General features: G+C 44.1%; 1 protein-coding gene across 2 annotated transcripts in view; it reads right to left on the bottom strand.

Moving 5' to 3' along the window:
* Positions 1–12,470, bottom strand: part of MRPS35 (mitochondrial ribosomal protein S35) — a 54,697-nt gene that overhangs the window by 32,405 nt on the left and 9,822 nt on the right. For both annotated transcript variants that reach the window (XM_006028364.3, XM_025209771.1), the window contains exons 2-5: positions 8,536–8,579; positions 6,296–6,463; positions 5,800–5,860; positions 3,997–4,136 (exon numbers count right to left, since the gene is read on the bottom strand). In XM_006028364.3, the coding sequence (XP_006028426.3) occupies positions 3,997–4,136; positions 5,800–5,860; positions 6,296–6,463; positions 8,536–8,579 (413 nt within the window). The remainder of the gene's footprint in view (positions 1–3,996; positions 4,137–5,799; positions 5,861–6,295; positions 6,464–8,535; positions 8,580–12,470) is intronic.

Genomic DNA, 12,470 nt, shown 5'->3' with positions numbered 1-12,470 from the left:
TTTCCCTGCTCTTCAGCCTCTTAATGTTGGGCCCCAGGTCCTCTCTCTCTCTTCCCTTTGCTCATCTTTAGCTCCACACAGCCCCCTAGGTCCCAGACTCTGGTAGGGTTCTGTCCTTGGGCCTTAGCACCTCCCATACTCTACTCAGATTCAGGCCCACACAGCCCCCTGGGTCTCCGGCCCTGGCAGGGCTCTTCCCCTGGGCCTTAGCCTTTCCTACCACAGGGTGTCTCCCAGGCACCCTACCCTGCCTGTGGCTTCCCAAGCATCCCAAATTGCTAGTCAGGCTATAAACAACTCAACTCAAAAAGTGCTCATCTTGAAGAGGTATTCTTCAGCTCCTTCTCCCTTCCTAATCAGAGCCAGTTGCACATCTGGCCCTGGGCTAGACTTATATAGCCCTTCCTCCTCTCCCTTCCTGACTGCTGGTCTTCATGGCCAGGCTGACAGGTTTCCTCTTCTGTCCTGATTAACAAGTTTATTGATCTGATCTGCATCTTTACTTCCCCTCACTTGCTTCCTATCTCCTCTGGCAACAAATTGACTGACCTACAGCTAGCCTCTGTGGTGCTGCACTTTCATTTCTAGTAGCAGGGGTCCCCTGCTACGGCAGAGGAAGGAATTATCAATTGAAACAGGTTCTGAGATCCTTACTATCCCTTTCCTCACCCTGCCTGCTCTATAAAATCTGACCACCAAACCCAGTTTGCATGTCCATACAGACTTTCCTCAAAATTTCATGACCAAAAATACCACTTCCCATAGAATTCACATGACGACTCCTATAACACTGAAGATGGTTATTTACAACTACTAAAGGAAAGAGTCTCAACGCCAATTACCGTAAAATGAAAATCCTTCTTAACTTTAAATACAGGTTCAACCTCTTTGATCTGTATGAAAAGATAGGTATCTTTCCCAAAATTACAGCACTTATTCTTTGAGTACACATTAAGTTTTTCAAGAATCTATAAGCAAGTTTAATTAATTAAATTACAATTAAATTAAAACTTGGGTATTTCAAGAAATTTAGTATGTGTGTCAGTATTTCACTGTCCCAAATGATTTCAAGAAGGAACAGCTTTGAATGGATAGCTGATAAATAGCTTAATTACAACCTTCTAAATAGTGTGTGTTATTAAAAATTGGTATTTTGTAGGCTACAGACACTGCTGTAATAGGAAGGATGGTGGTTAGTTGTTGCTAATTTGCAAACACCTTATTTTCTTATAGCTCCCACTCCCCTAAATGAAACATGCACCTTGTTTTTGAAAGACAGAATGTAGAGAAAAAAAAAAAGATTTTTCCAGAGTCATAACCATTCATGTGACAGAGTAAATCCTCCTGGAAACAGTTTCCAGGAAGGGTGTCATCCCAGGAGTCAGTTTGGTGGAAAAAGCAGAAATTTTCTAGTGTGGTAGGACAACAAGGCTAGGCCTCAGACCTCTGCAAGGACAGTAGGAAGACTGTTGCTTCTTTACTGTACATAGCTCTTTATATAAAGTTCTTGCAAATAATGTATTATTTCCATAGGTGACCCAAGCAGGGTGCAGGGCCCAGGGAAAAATCAGCCTTTGCGGGGCCCTGCCTCCAGATGTGAGGAAGCCGGTGGCGGATTCGGCGGTGGGGGAAGGGGTTGCTGAGTGGCTGGAGGTGATGGATTTGGTGGGGGGGGGGTGCCGAAGCCAGCAGAAATGCAAAGTCACCGCAGCCACTCTGCCCAGCTTCACAGGGCCTGGGGCAGTCGCCCCAATGCGCCCCCCCGCAGGGATAGCCCTGATTATTTCTATACCACAAACCTCATCAACAGACTACAGACTGCATGCAGCAGCTCGCTCACCCTCCGTTAGGTCATTAGTTCTCTAGCCAAAAGTTACTGCCTCACCAGCAACTGTTAAAGAGGGTTATCACTGGATTCTGCCCCTGCTGTATGCAGCCCTAGTGAGAAACAAGAGCCATGTTGGGAGCCATGAGTCAGTGTCTATTTGCAATGTTCCACCCCACTTCTCTTCCAGCAAAGAAATCAACCTCTCCGCTTCAGATACACAACTCTGGAAGGCTGATTATGGAGAAAAAGATGGATGTGGTATAAGAGAAAGTACAGTAATTTGTAATGAGTCGGTGGCACGAGAGAGCCCCAATATGGCTAGTACCACTAGCCGTATTGCAGCTGTGCTTTGTACTGCTCTGGTTTACTGGTAACTCTGCCTTAAAAAATTAACTGACTAATACTTAAGGTAAATATTACATGCCAACCAATCAGTAAAAATATCACATGGTAGCACTGTCTGTGTTTGTTAAGTATTCACATATGAAATTTAACACACAGTTTTACCCTCTGGTGGGATAAGAAACAAAACAGTGTCTTAATCACAACTGTACAGTTTTTGCCAGGTGTCACTGAAGGAAGAGTTAAAGATTATTTGAATGCCAAAAACTGTTAAATTGTTGTATATTTTTTAAGTCCTACTCTTTATTTTCTGGGTTTGTAATGCTCCTTTTGTTAGATAATTACAACATTTATTATTTTTACATCTAGTTTACACATGCACTTGCAACTGCACCCAAATGGATGTCTATCTTGTAATATTACTAAAGATTAAAACTGTATTAGGGCCCTTGAGATAAGCATATCGCTTAAGACTGAGATACTTACACACAAATCAAAATAGTCGGAAAAAGTGTAAAAAGGCATGGTGTTTTTTTCCCAACCAGACCCCAAGTAGGCTTTCAATATCCAAACATGCCCACAAGAAGGATCTGCTTTCTGTTTTTTTCTCAGAAAACATAAAAACTTTTTGTCCTGCGAACTCCTGAATATAAAGGGTAGTGTTTGAATCACTAAGTCAATTACCTCCTCAATGTTCTAGGTCACCAAGGAATTCGTAGCCCTCCGAGGTATAACAAAACTTGATATTCTTGCTATTTGCAGAGTAAATGTCAGGTAAAGTTAGAATAGTGTCACAGATCTGTCTTAGAACACCCCTTTGACTTTTACAGATCACTTTTAAGGCCAAGAATAAAAGACTAGAGGCTCTGGTGGCCTCTAGTCACCAGAGAATTAAACTCCTAGTCTGGATTTCTGTTCTCAGGCAGAGTTCCAATTCAAGCTCTGCCACTATCACATTCTAACTAATTAAAAAATGAGCAATGCTGCTAGCCTGAGGACACTACTATTTTAATGCTATTAAGGAAGACCTAAGGCCAGAGCATAGATTAGTTCTCATTTTAAGTCTTATAGTTGGAGACCAACTGAATTTGAGGTGGCTGCCTGCCAATTCTGTGGGCAGAATACAGGGCCCAGTAGCCATTCATAGGCAGTGTGGCTCTGATCGACTGTGGGGAGCTGGTGGCCCCACCCTCTCCACTGATTGGCTGTGAAGACTGCCTGTCGTGCAGCCCCACACCTCATCGCTGACTGGCTGCAAGGGCTGCTGGTCATGCGGCCCTGCACCTCACCGCTGATTGGTAGAGAGAGGCAGGGCAACACGATAGGTAGCCCTCACAGCCAATCAGTAGTGAGGGGTGGGGGCACAGCAGCCATCTCAATGGCAGTCTGTGTGGATTTCATGCTTTTTGCGGGCAATACTGCATTTCACAAAATCCTGATTTCAGCTGGTCCTTACTTATAGTAAATGAAAAATGCAAAAACAATAAGGGCATCCCAGAAGATACATGAATGATATTGGTCCCAAAATGCTTGAGAAGCTAACCAGGGAAATTATTGGACAGGCATACCCTGACACAAGAAAAAACTACGTTTTCTTCAGCATATCTGTTATGGAACCGAATGCCTGCAGTTATAAATTATGCAACTGATAACTTTACCTCTCTTCTTTAAATACTGTCAGAAAGCATGACATTTTTGGTCTTCCATTGCCTTTAACTTGAAGATGAACAGTAACGCTCTACATATGTCCCTTTAAATTAAGCTTTTTTCCTCAAGAATACTAGGACAAAATGGCTTCTTGTCAGTAAGGTCTACTTACTACTTACTCTTAAGGTCACCACTCTTGCTTTGGGATTACGAATAGATGGCCCTGCTGAAACATAATCTACTGTGTCAATTTCAACAGGAAAATGCTGCTCACGTTTCTCGTCACTGTCCAATGCAGTTGGCCATTCAGTGCAGAAATCTGAAGAAATAAAAACAAACAACCAAGTTTGATTCAAGCAATATTATTGACATTCAGGTGACAACGGGACAGTACCATCATATATCTGTATTTACCTTTTAAAGGAATTTTGTGTATTTAAGCAGAAACCACATGGAATAAATACTGAAAAATATCAAAGCCATTACAAGATCACATTACAGGATCACACCAATGACTTCCTTCCTCCCTCCTTCCCTTCCTCTTCCTTAAATATTAGCTTTGTTATCTACTGAAGAACTCTTACTCTATGTCTTCCCCAAAAAAGATAACCTTTAAAGCAAGGGTTAGCAACCTACAACGCAGAAAGAAGTTGAACCTGGCCTTGGGTGGAATGAGGGATTGGACAGCAGAAGGCTAGGTTGCAAGCCATGGTCTGGGGAGGGAAGAAAAATATTACACATGTACCCTAGCATGCATGGAATTCCACCAGTTCAGTGGGTTGCTACATTCTACATTAGCTTTATATTCCAAGCCACTGTAGAATGAAGTACCAAAAAGAGCGCATTATAGTGATAATTACCGAGGGGGAAAAGATGTAGATAACTAGGATAGAATCCTCATGGAAGGGAGAAGACTGAGCTTCTTGAGTACAGATATAGAACTGGTCTTGACCTCAGCCACAACCTGGGTATCAAGGAGGAACATACAGTAGTATCTAATAGAACTAACCTGTACCAGATACACTTTCAATTAGGGTACTTATTTAATTTTCCTCTGTTCTTCCAGATGCTTTCCTCCATGTTATTTCAGGCCTCAATGCACACAGATTATACCAACGTTAGTAGAAGAGTAAAGTTAAAGGACTATATCCCTCAGTGCGGCTTAAGTTATATCGATATAAACATGCTTATACCTGCATGGGAAGGAGACTAAGAACATCTCCCAGTTCATTATGGGGGTTGTACCAATATAGCTGCAGTGAATAAACTGCAGTTAACTGACACAGATATACCAGTTAAAGAAAGCTGTGTAAACCAGCCCTAGTCTTATCATTGAGTTACATCCAAGCTCCATTCTCATCAAGACACTGGATTCATTCATTTCCTAACATTACCTAGACCTAACAGAAAGAGTCTTGCTAGCACATCACAAGCAACATCTGCCTACAGCCAGTCACCTGAGCTAACCCCAACTTCCTTAGAGGGGGAAAAAAGTGAATATGCAGACTTATGTTTCTTATTACATTCAATTTCAATGAGACCACAAAATAAGATACTGGACAATACTGACAGCGAAGTCTGACAAATTCCATCTTTAGATGTGGGTCATTTTCTTATTGCATTGTGGAATGGAGCATCTCAGAGGCTAGCAATATACAACCCTAGGCCAGATCTGGCATGTGAAATCAGGTGGTATGGAGCTGCACCAAGGTGCATGCCTCCTCCACAGCACTCTTATAGAGCCCTCCCTAAAGCTCTTTCTTACTAGCACTTACCATACTCTCATTGCAGAGCAGCAGATATCTGCAATGACAGTGCAGGCACCTCATATTCTTTTGGGGGTGGAAAGGAGCTTGTGGCAGGGAGTGAGGTTGCAAACTTTGGCCTGGGAGGCAAAATGTTGCCAACCCCTATCTTAAGACAAGGAGGCAAGAAAATGCAAAGACAAAAAGAAAAATGAAAGAAAATGCAAAATAACTCACTTTTAAGAGCTGCACAGTGTTTCTTAACTGCACCAGGAGTAAGATGCAAAAAATTGGGAATCTGAAACAAAATATTTTTGAAAATGTTAGAAAAAATATTTTATTTGTAAACTGGTGTGTGTGGACTCTACCTTGACCAGGCAGTAACTTGCTCAAACAAATTCCAATCACATTTTCAATACTTCTTTCATGCATAAAAAATTGATCAGAGAATCAAGGGAGAGGATTATTGTGCAAGTGTCTTTTCCTACCTTTGATCTAACGTAAGTTTAATTAAACATCAATGCACTGTGCAAGCCTTTTACAAAGATGAACAAAACAAATCTGATTGGCTTCATTTATATTTCTACTTTGGTGCAGGGCTATGTTAGAATGAGCCATGTTCACCTTTTTCTCATATATTTAAAATATCAAACAGTAAGTATCTACCCATACCACCAAGCATTTACTTTCCTGACTTGATTTTCAAGATGAACTAAAATGAATGAATTCCTACCTTTATAAGCTCCAAGTTGCCCTCTTTTGATGGAGGTGCTCTTTTCTTCATTGGGTAGCCCATTCGAATGGGAAGTGGAACTACAGAAGGCTTAAATGATGCTGCAACTGGGTAAACATTGCTCCAATCTTGATCAACAGGCATTTTTTTTGTTCTAGGAATTCCAAGCTAAACCAGTTAGAAGTGATAAAAGTTAGATGAAGGTGGTTTGGTTTGAGAGATGAAGCCAGTAACTTCAAGCAACACCTTGAGATAGTATCTGACAAAGTAATTTGTTGCCATGAAACGTCACGGCTTTCTTAACCAGTTATTCTTTAAGGTGTCACACTGCCTTACCTGATGCCTGACTTCAGACTAACCTGGGTAATAACCTCTGTGCTCAACAATTTGTAACAAAGTAAGTGTTTAGTTTAAAAAAAAAATGTTAGTAATAAATGTTTAAGATTAAATCATTTTAACTAAACAGTGTGCAAGATTGCTGTAGTAAAACATTTGTCCACATACACAAAAAACAAGTTGCATCTATACTTAGGTATGTGTGGGGGAGAAGAGGAAGAAAAGGAGGGGAATCTACAAAATTTGCAAACAAAATTGAAGGATGGGGTCACTCAAATACTTAAGAAAACATTCTGGCTGCTTGCAGATGTGAACTCCCCCTGCCCCCCAAAAAACACTTTACCAGAAGAAGCAGCACATTACTTTGATCCAACACCACAGCGTCTGTATAGATCAAGCGCTTTAGAGGAATTTTTTTGGCACTTTTATCTAAAGCGGATTCAATCAGCTATTAGATAAGTGCCAAAAAGGCCCCACTAAAGCACCTGAACTATACAATGTCGAACTAATACACTGCCTCTTTTGGGCATGAGCTGGGCTCGGCATGGGAACGTGCCAAGTTTAAAGTGGTTTGTTTGTTTTTTTCACATCTACAAGCAGCCTGTATGTTACATTTCTTTTTTCATATTGCTTTAAAGTTTAAATGTAACATTCAAAGACTTTTTTTTTTGCCTTAAGGCATACGAAAATGGCCTAAAGGCCTTTCCTCTTTCCCCTTGCTTTTATTTTATTTTAGAAATATGAGAAACAGAAACTCTAGTTATTCACGGTTTTATTAGAAGTCTGTGAAAAGACTTTTATTAGAAGTATGTAGTGTGAGCTTTAAGCACCAAAGTTACAAGAGTATATAGATGCCCAAAAACGCCTCACAGGATTTCCAAAAGTGTCTGAGCAGGTTAGGTAATGCCCCCATCAAATAAACAAAACAAAGCAAAGCAACCCACCAGGAAAGGAACTTTAAAATTGTGGTTCTGAATGCAAGACAGAAGCTCACTAAACAACTTTCTTTCAGATCCTCATATACCCAAAGTGGTTGACCCAAGATATTTAAAATGTGTTATATATTGCTGATTGATGGAAGAATTCCAACAATTTGATCATGGCCCCACCAATGCAGTCACTACACAAAAAGAAGCTGGTCTCTTCCTCAAAGAACTTACTATATAAATCTAAGATAAGAAAAAAAGGGATGAAGCCAGTCAAACTGCTTTGGTAGATCACTAAAATTACTGCTTAGTGCAAATAAACACAAATACAAAGCACACAAGGCGACTACTACAAACCTTCAGATTATTAAAAATAATTCATGGCAACATGCTCTGTGTTTCTTACTTAGTAATCATGAATGACTTTCCTGAATCACAACACCTTATAGGAAATTCCCAGAAAAGAGGGGGAGTCAAAGCTGAGAGAAGCCATGACAGATATTTTAGTCACCTTTGGGACTGGACTCGATGATCTGTAAGGTCCCTTCCAGCCCGTAACTACTATGAAACTATGAAAAATATTGGTCACAAACCAAGGAAACTCAAAGTCAAGGCCACAGTAATATTTTGGATTTCTCTGAAGTGTAACTTGTGTTTACAGTGCTTGGCCTCAGCACAATTACAATACTACTACTATTTTTTGTACTTTTAAAGGTGCATGGTTGATTATGAACAAGGACAGAAGTGACATTTGTGCCAAAAGAAAAGTGGGGCCAGGGAGAGCCTCTGCTTGCCCACACCTCTGGCTTTTCAACACTTGTGTGCAAAGATTCTGGAAAGTGGACATATTCGGTTGTTTTATTGGCTTTATTTTCAGAGAAATGTATTCTTCTTTTAACAAATTTCTGAAACACTGTAAAAAATAAAAAGTAAAACCTGCCTTGGGGTAAGATGCTTGCATACACCTTTATTTCTTACCAGTCTATTATGTCGTGGTACCTCACGTCTTCTCCAGCGTGTACCTACAAGGCAAAATAATTTACCATTAGACTTGCTAAAAATCTCATATATTCATGGCATGGCATCATAACAACAGTAAAATTAATGGATAAAGGCAATCTGCAGAATTACCTGTTACAGTTAATGGAAGCCAGGGAGAACCCTAGCCTTTCAAATTAGGACTTGGGGTGGGTGGCCAGGAAGAGGGGTGGATATCACTCACCTCCCTGCCAGTGTTGAGGATTAGGGGTGCATCGATAGATATTCTAGGGGCTGATACTGATAGCTGATTTTTAAGGAGGCATATCGGCTGATACCAATCTGATTTCTGATACAGTGGGTGCAGCTGGTAAGTCTATTGTGGTGGACAGGGAGGAAGGAGGGAAGAGGCGTTGGGGGGCGGATTAAGGTCCCTGCAGTGAGGAAGGGAGTGGGACAGGGGCAGAGGCTGGGTGTGGGATGGAACCGTGGATTGTCCGGGGGCCGTGGGGTGGGGAGGGAAGCTCCCGCTGCTGTGCACACCTCAGCCCCCAGATCTGCGTGGGGGGGCGCGGGACGGGGCTGTGCCAGGCTCTTCCCGGCACAAGGAAGCTGCACTCAGGGCAGGCGGCAGCAGCGAAACGTGGGGTGGCAGCAGCTCCCCTGTCCCTCCATAGGCACCCCCCAACGTGCTCTGGATGAAACGCACCTCCATCCACTGCCCCACCTGGCTGGGCACCGCCTCCATATCCCCTGCCCCACTCCCTCACTACAGGGGGGCCTCCCACATCCCTTCCCTCCCCCCTCTTCTTCCACCACAACAGACTTACCAGCTGCACACAATTCTCCACGCTGTAGGGCTGTGCTCCTCACCACCTACGTGCTGCGCTGCGGCTGTGCGCATACACAGGCATTTATCGGCCAAATTATTGGCCACATCAGGCCAATTTCCAATACACTCAATTTTCTTTACATTGGTGCTGATCCAGTATCGGACCGATGTATTGGTGCACCTCTATTGAGGATATAACTTTCTGTGGAATTTGGAGGCCTATGAAAGAGTTAGTTTTGTAGCTCTTTGCCCGGGACGGGCAAAGTACAGCCCATGGGCCAGATCCAGCCTGCCAGCTAACTGGATCCAGCTGCAGTCAGGCATGCACCAATTAACTGCATCCAGCCTGGCCAGCGGCTGCACCTGCTATGCTCCACAAGGGTCTGAGTACTGTTGGCTCTTGTCCTGGCAGCATGTACTGCACTCCTAGCCTCCCCTGTAGGAGGGCCCCAGCCCCAGCCAGTCTGCACAGTCCCCAAGCAGGGCTGCTGCTGCCACTGTTGCAGCCACCTGGGGAACTGTTGGGCCCCCCCAGCCTCCAACAACCCTTCCTTCTGTCCCTGCTGCAGCACTCTGGGCAGCAAGTAGGAAGGGGAAGCTGCAGCACTGAGGGGAGCAGGGCAGGCTCTATCTGCAGCTCGCTTTGGTCCTGCTCTTGCATGGCTGGGCAGAGCAGCTTGTGAATGGAGGGGGGGCATGAAGGAGCTCAGCTGCTCACAAAGCCCCACCAAACAGGTGCAGGACAGGCAGGTGAGGTAGAAGCAACAGCAGGAGCCAGCATGGGCTTGACTGCAGCCCCACCAGGCAGGTGTGGGACAGGCAGGTGTAGTGGAAGCAGCAGCAGCAGGAGCCAAAGCAAGTTTGGCTGCAGACCTGGGGGGCAGGTGTGGGACAAGCAGGTAAGGCAGGAGCAGCAGTAGGAGCCAGCACGGGCTCAGCTGCAGCCCTGCTAGGCAGGCATGGGACAGATGTCAAAAGAGCCAATGGCACCAGGCTCTGCTCTCCCTCTCCTAGGGACTTCCCTTGCTTCCCATTGGTGGCAGCTGCTTTCCCGCCCCTTTGCAGCCAGGCAGGCAACACCCATTTGCCCCCGGCCCCATCTGCAGAGGGGCTAGGCTCAGCCATGTCACAGAGTGGGCGAGGGGAAAGCTCCCCACGCACACACATCCAACCCCCCCCCCAACACCCCTCCTCCCCACACACACACACTCCCATATACCTCCGCCACACACCAACCACCCCACCACCATACCCACACTCCCATGTCCACCATACCCATCCCACACCTACACATGCCCACATTCCTCTTAGCCCCCACTCACACCTTACCACCACCATACCTTCCCAACCACACAGACCCCTCTACTCCCCAACACAACATACAAGAGCAAGACTATTTTGAGCTGTGAAGCAATCGCCTCTGTATACACTAGACCAGCGCACATAAATCAGGACAAAAATTGAAATAAAATTAAAATATGTTATAGCAAATGTTTGATTTTTAGTATGATTTATTTTTCTTTTCCACTTTCACGATGGCTACCCCCCCATCCCCAAAGGATTTCTTCTGGGGCAAGGGCAGGGACTTCCGGAGGCAAAAATCAGGGGTTAGGGGCAGGACTTCCAGTCCCAAGATGGGGACCAGGGGATGTGGCACCTGTTAAGGGGAGGGGCTATCCTTGTGGCCCTCGACGGCCCACCAAAACTCATTTGGCGGCCCTCCAGCCAAAGTAATTGCCCACCCCTACTCTATGCCTCTGTAGTGCTTTCAAATGTAAAATGATACCCTCTGGAGCCCCCAATCCTAACAGTTCCAGTGCTTTGGTTGCTGCCCATTGCTCAAGTCTCACTGTTCACATTAAAGTGGACAAGCAGAAAATGTAACAGAATTACACAAGGACTCCCACATACACAATGAACGGATACTAGGAAAGAAGCTAGGGACTGTAAAATTCTTACTTCAGACCTACCAGACATCCACAAGCCAGAGTCTGGCTTATAAACAGGAATTGATTTTGAACCTTGCAAACTTCTTTCCCTGTCCAAACATCTTTGATATTCAGAAATTTTTACAGTTACCTCTTTTACACATAATACAGAACACCACTTGGGTGTTCTTAGTTAGGATAATATATCAAGAATATTGTTTTGGAGAGTAAACTAACAAAGCAAGTGTAATTCTGTTCACTGAAGTTTATCAGCTCTTTATCACTGTGAAAACAAGACAAACTCAGCCTTAGCACCACAATTCCAATGAACAAAGAGCTGTCCTCTTCAAGTCTGTTCATAGCATCAGAAGTAGGCTGTTACCCATGACAGCTTAGGCCTCTCAGAATGAGTTAGTCCCTACTATACCATGCTGCCTTGCTTTCTGCCACTTCTAATGAAGTCAAGGAAATTCTATCTGCTTGGGCCAGGACTAAATTTGATCTTGCAACTTGGCATCATTACTTGTAATGGGTATCTGATAAACTAATCTTTTCCACTGCCCACTAAGACACTATTTCCTTGCATACAAATTGACACATCCCAAGTTTGATTGGGAAGTAGGACATCTGCTTTTCCCTCTATTCACTCATGTAACATATATAATTTATACTGTATTACAAAATGAAAGATACCTTAGTCTTTGGATCAAGATATCGATATGTACATATAGAATCATAGAAGTAGGGTCGGAAGGGACCTTGTAGATCTTCCAAGTCCGACCCCCCTGCCTGGGCAGGAGGAAAACTGGGCTCAAATGACCCCAGCCTGGTAGGCATCAAGCCTTTTCTTAAAGACCTCCAGGGCAGGAGCCAGCACCACTTCCCTTGGAAGTTGGTTCCAGATCCTAGCCGCCCTGACTGTGAAGTAGTTCTTATGGATGTCTAATCTAAACCTACTCTCCAACAACTTGTGGCCATTATTCCTTGTTATCCTGGGGGGCGCTAGGGGAAACAAGGTCTCCACCAAGCCCTTCTGGTCCTCCCTAGTGAGTTTATAGACGGTCACCAGGTCCCCCCTCAGCCTTCTCTTGTGAAGGGTGAACAGGTTCAGGTCCCATAGCCTCTCATTGTAGGGTCTGCCCTGCTGTCCCCGGATCATGCAGGTGGCCCTCCTA

Source organism: Alligator sinensis, unplaced genomic scaffold (assembly GCF_000455745.1).
Source record: "Alligator sinensis unplaced genomic scaffold, ASM45574v1 scaffold15_1, whole genome shotgun sequence".
In the NCBI taxonomy this organism is placed as follows: Eukaryota; Metazoa; Chordata; order Crocodylia; family Alligatoridae; genus Alligator; species Alligator sinensis.
This window is presented reverse-complemented; position numbering and strand designations above follow the sequence as displayed.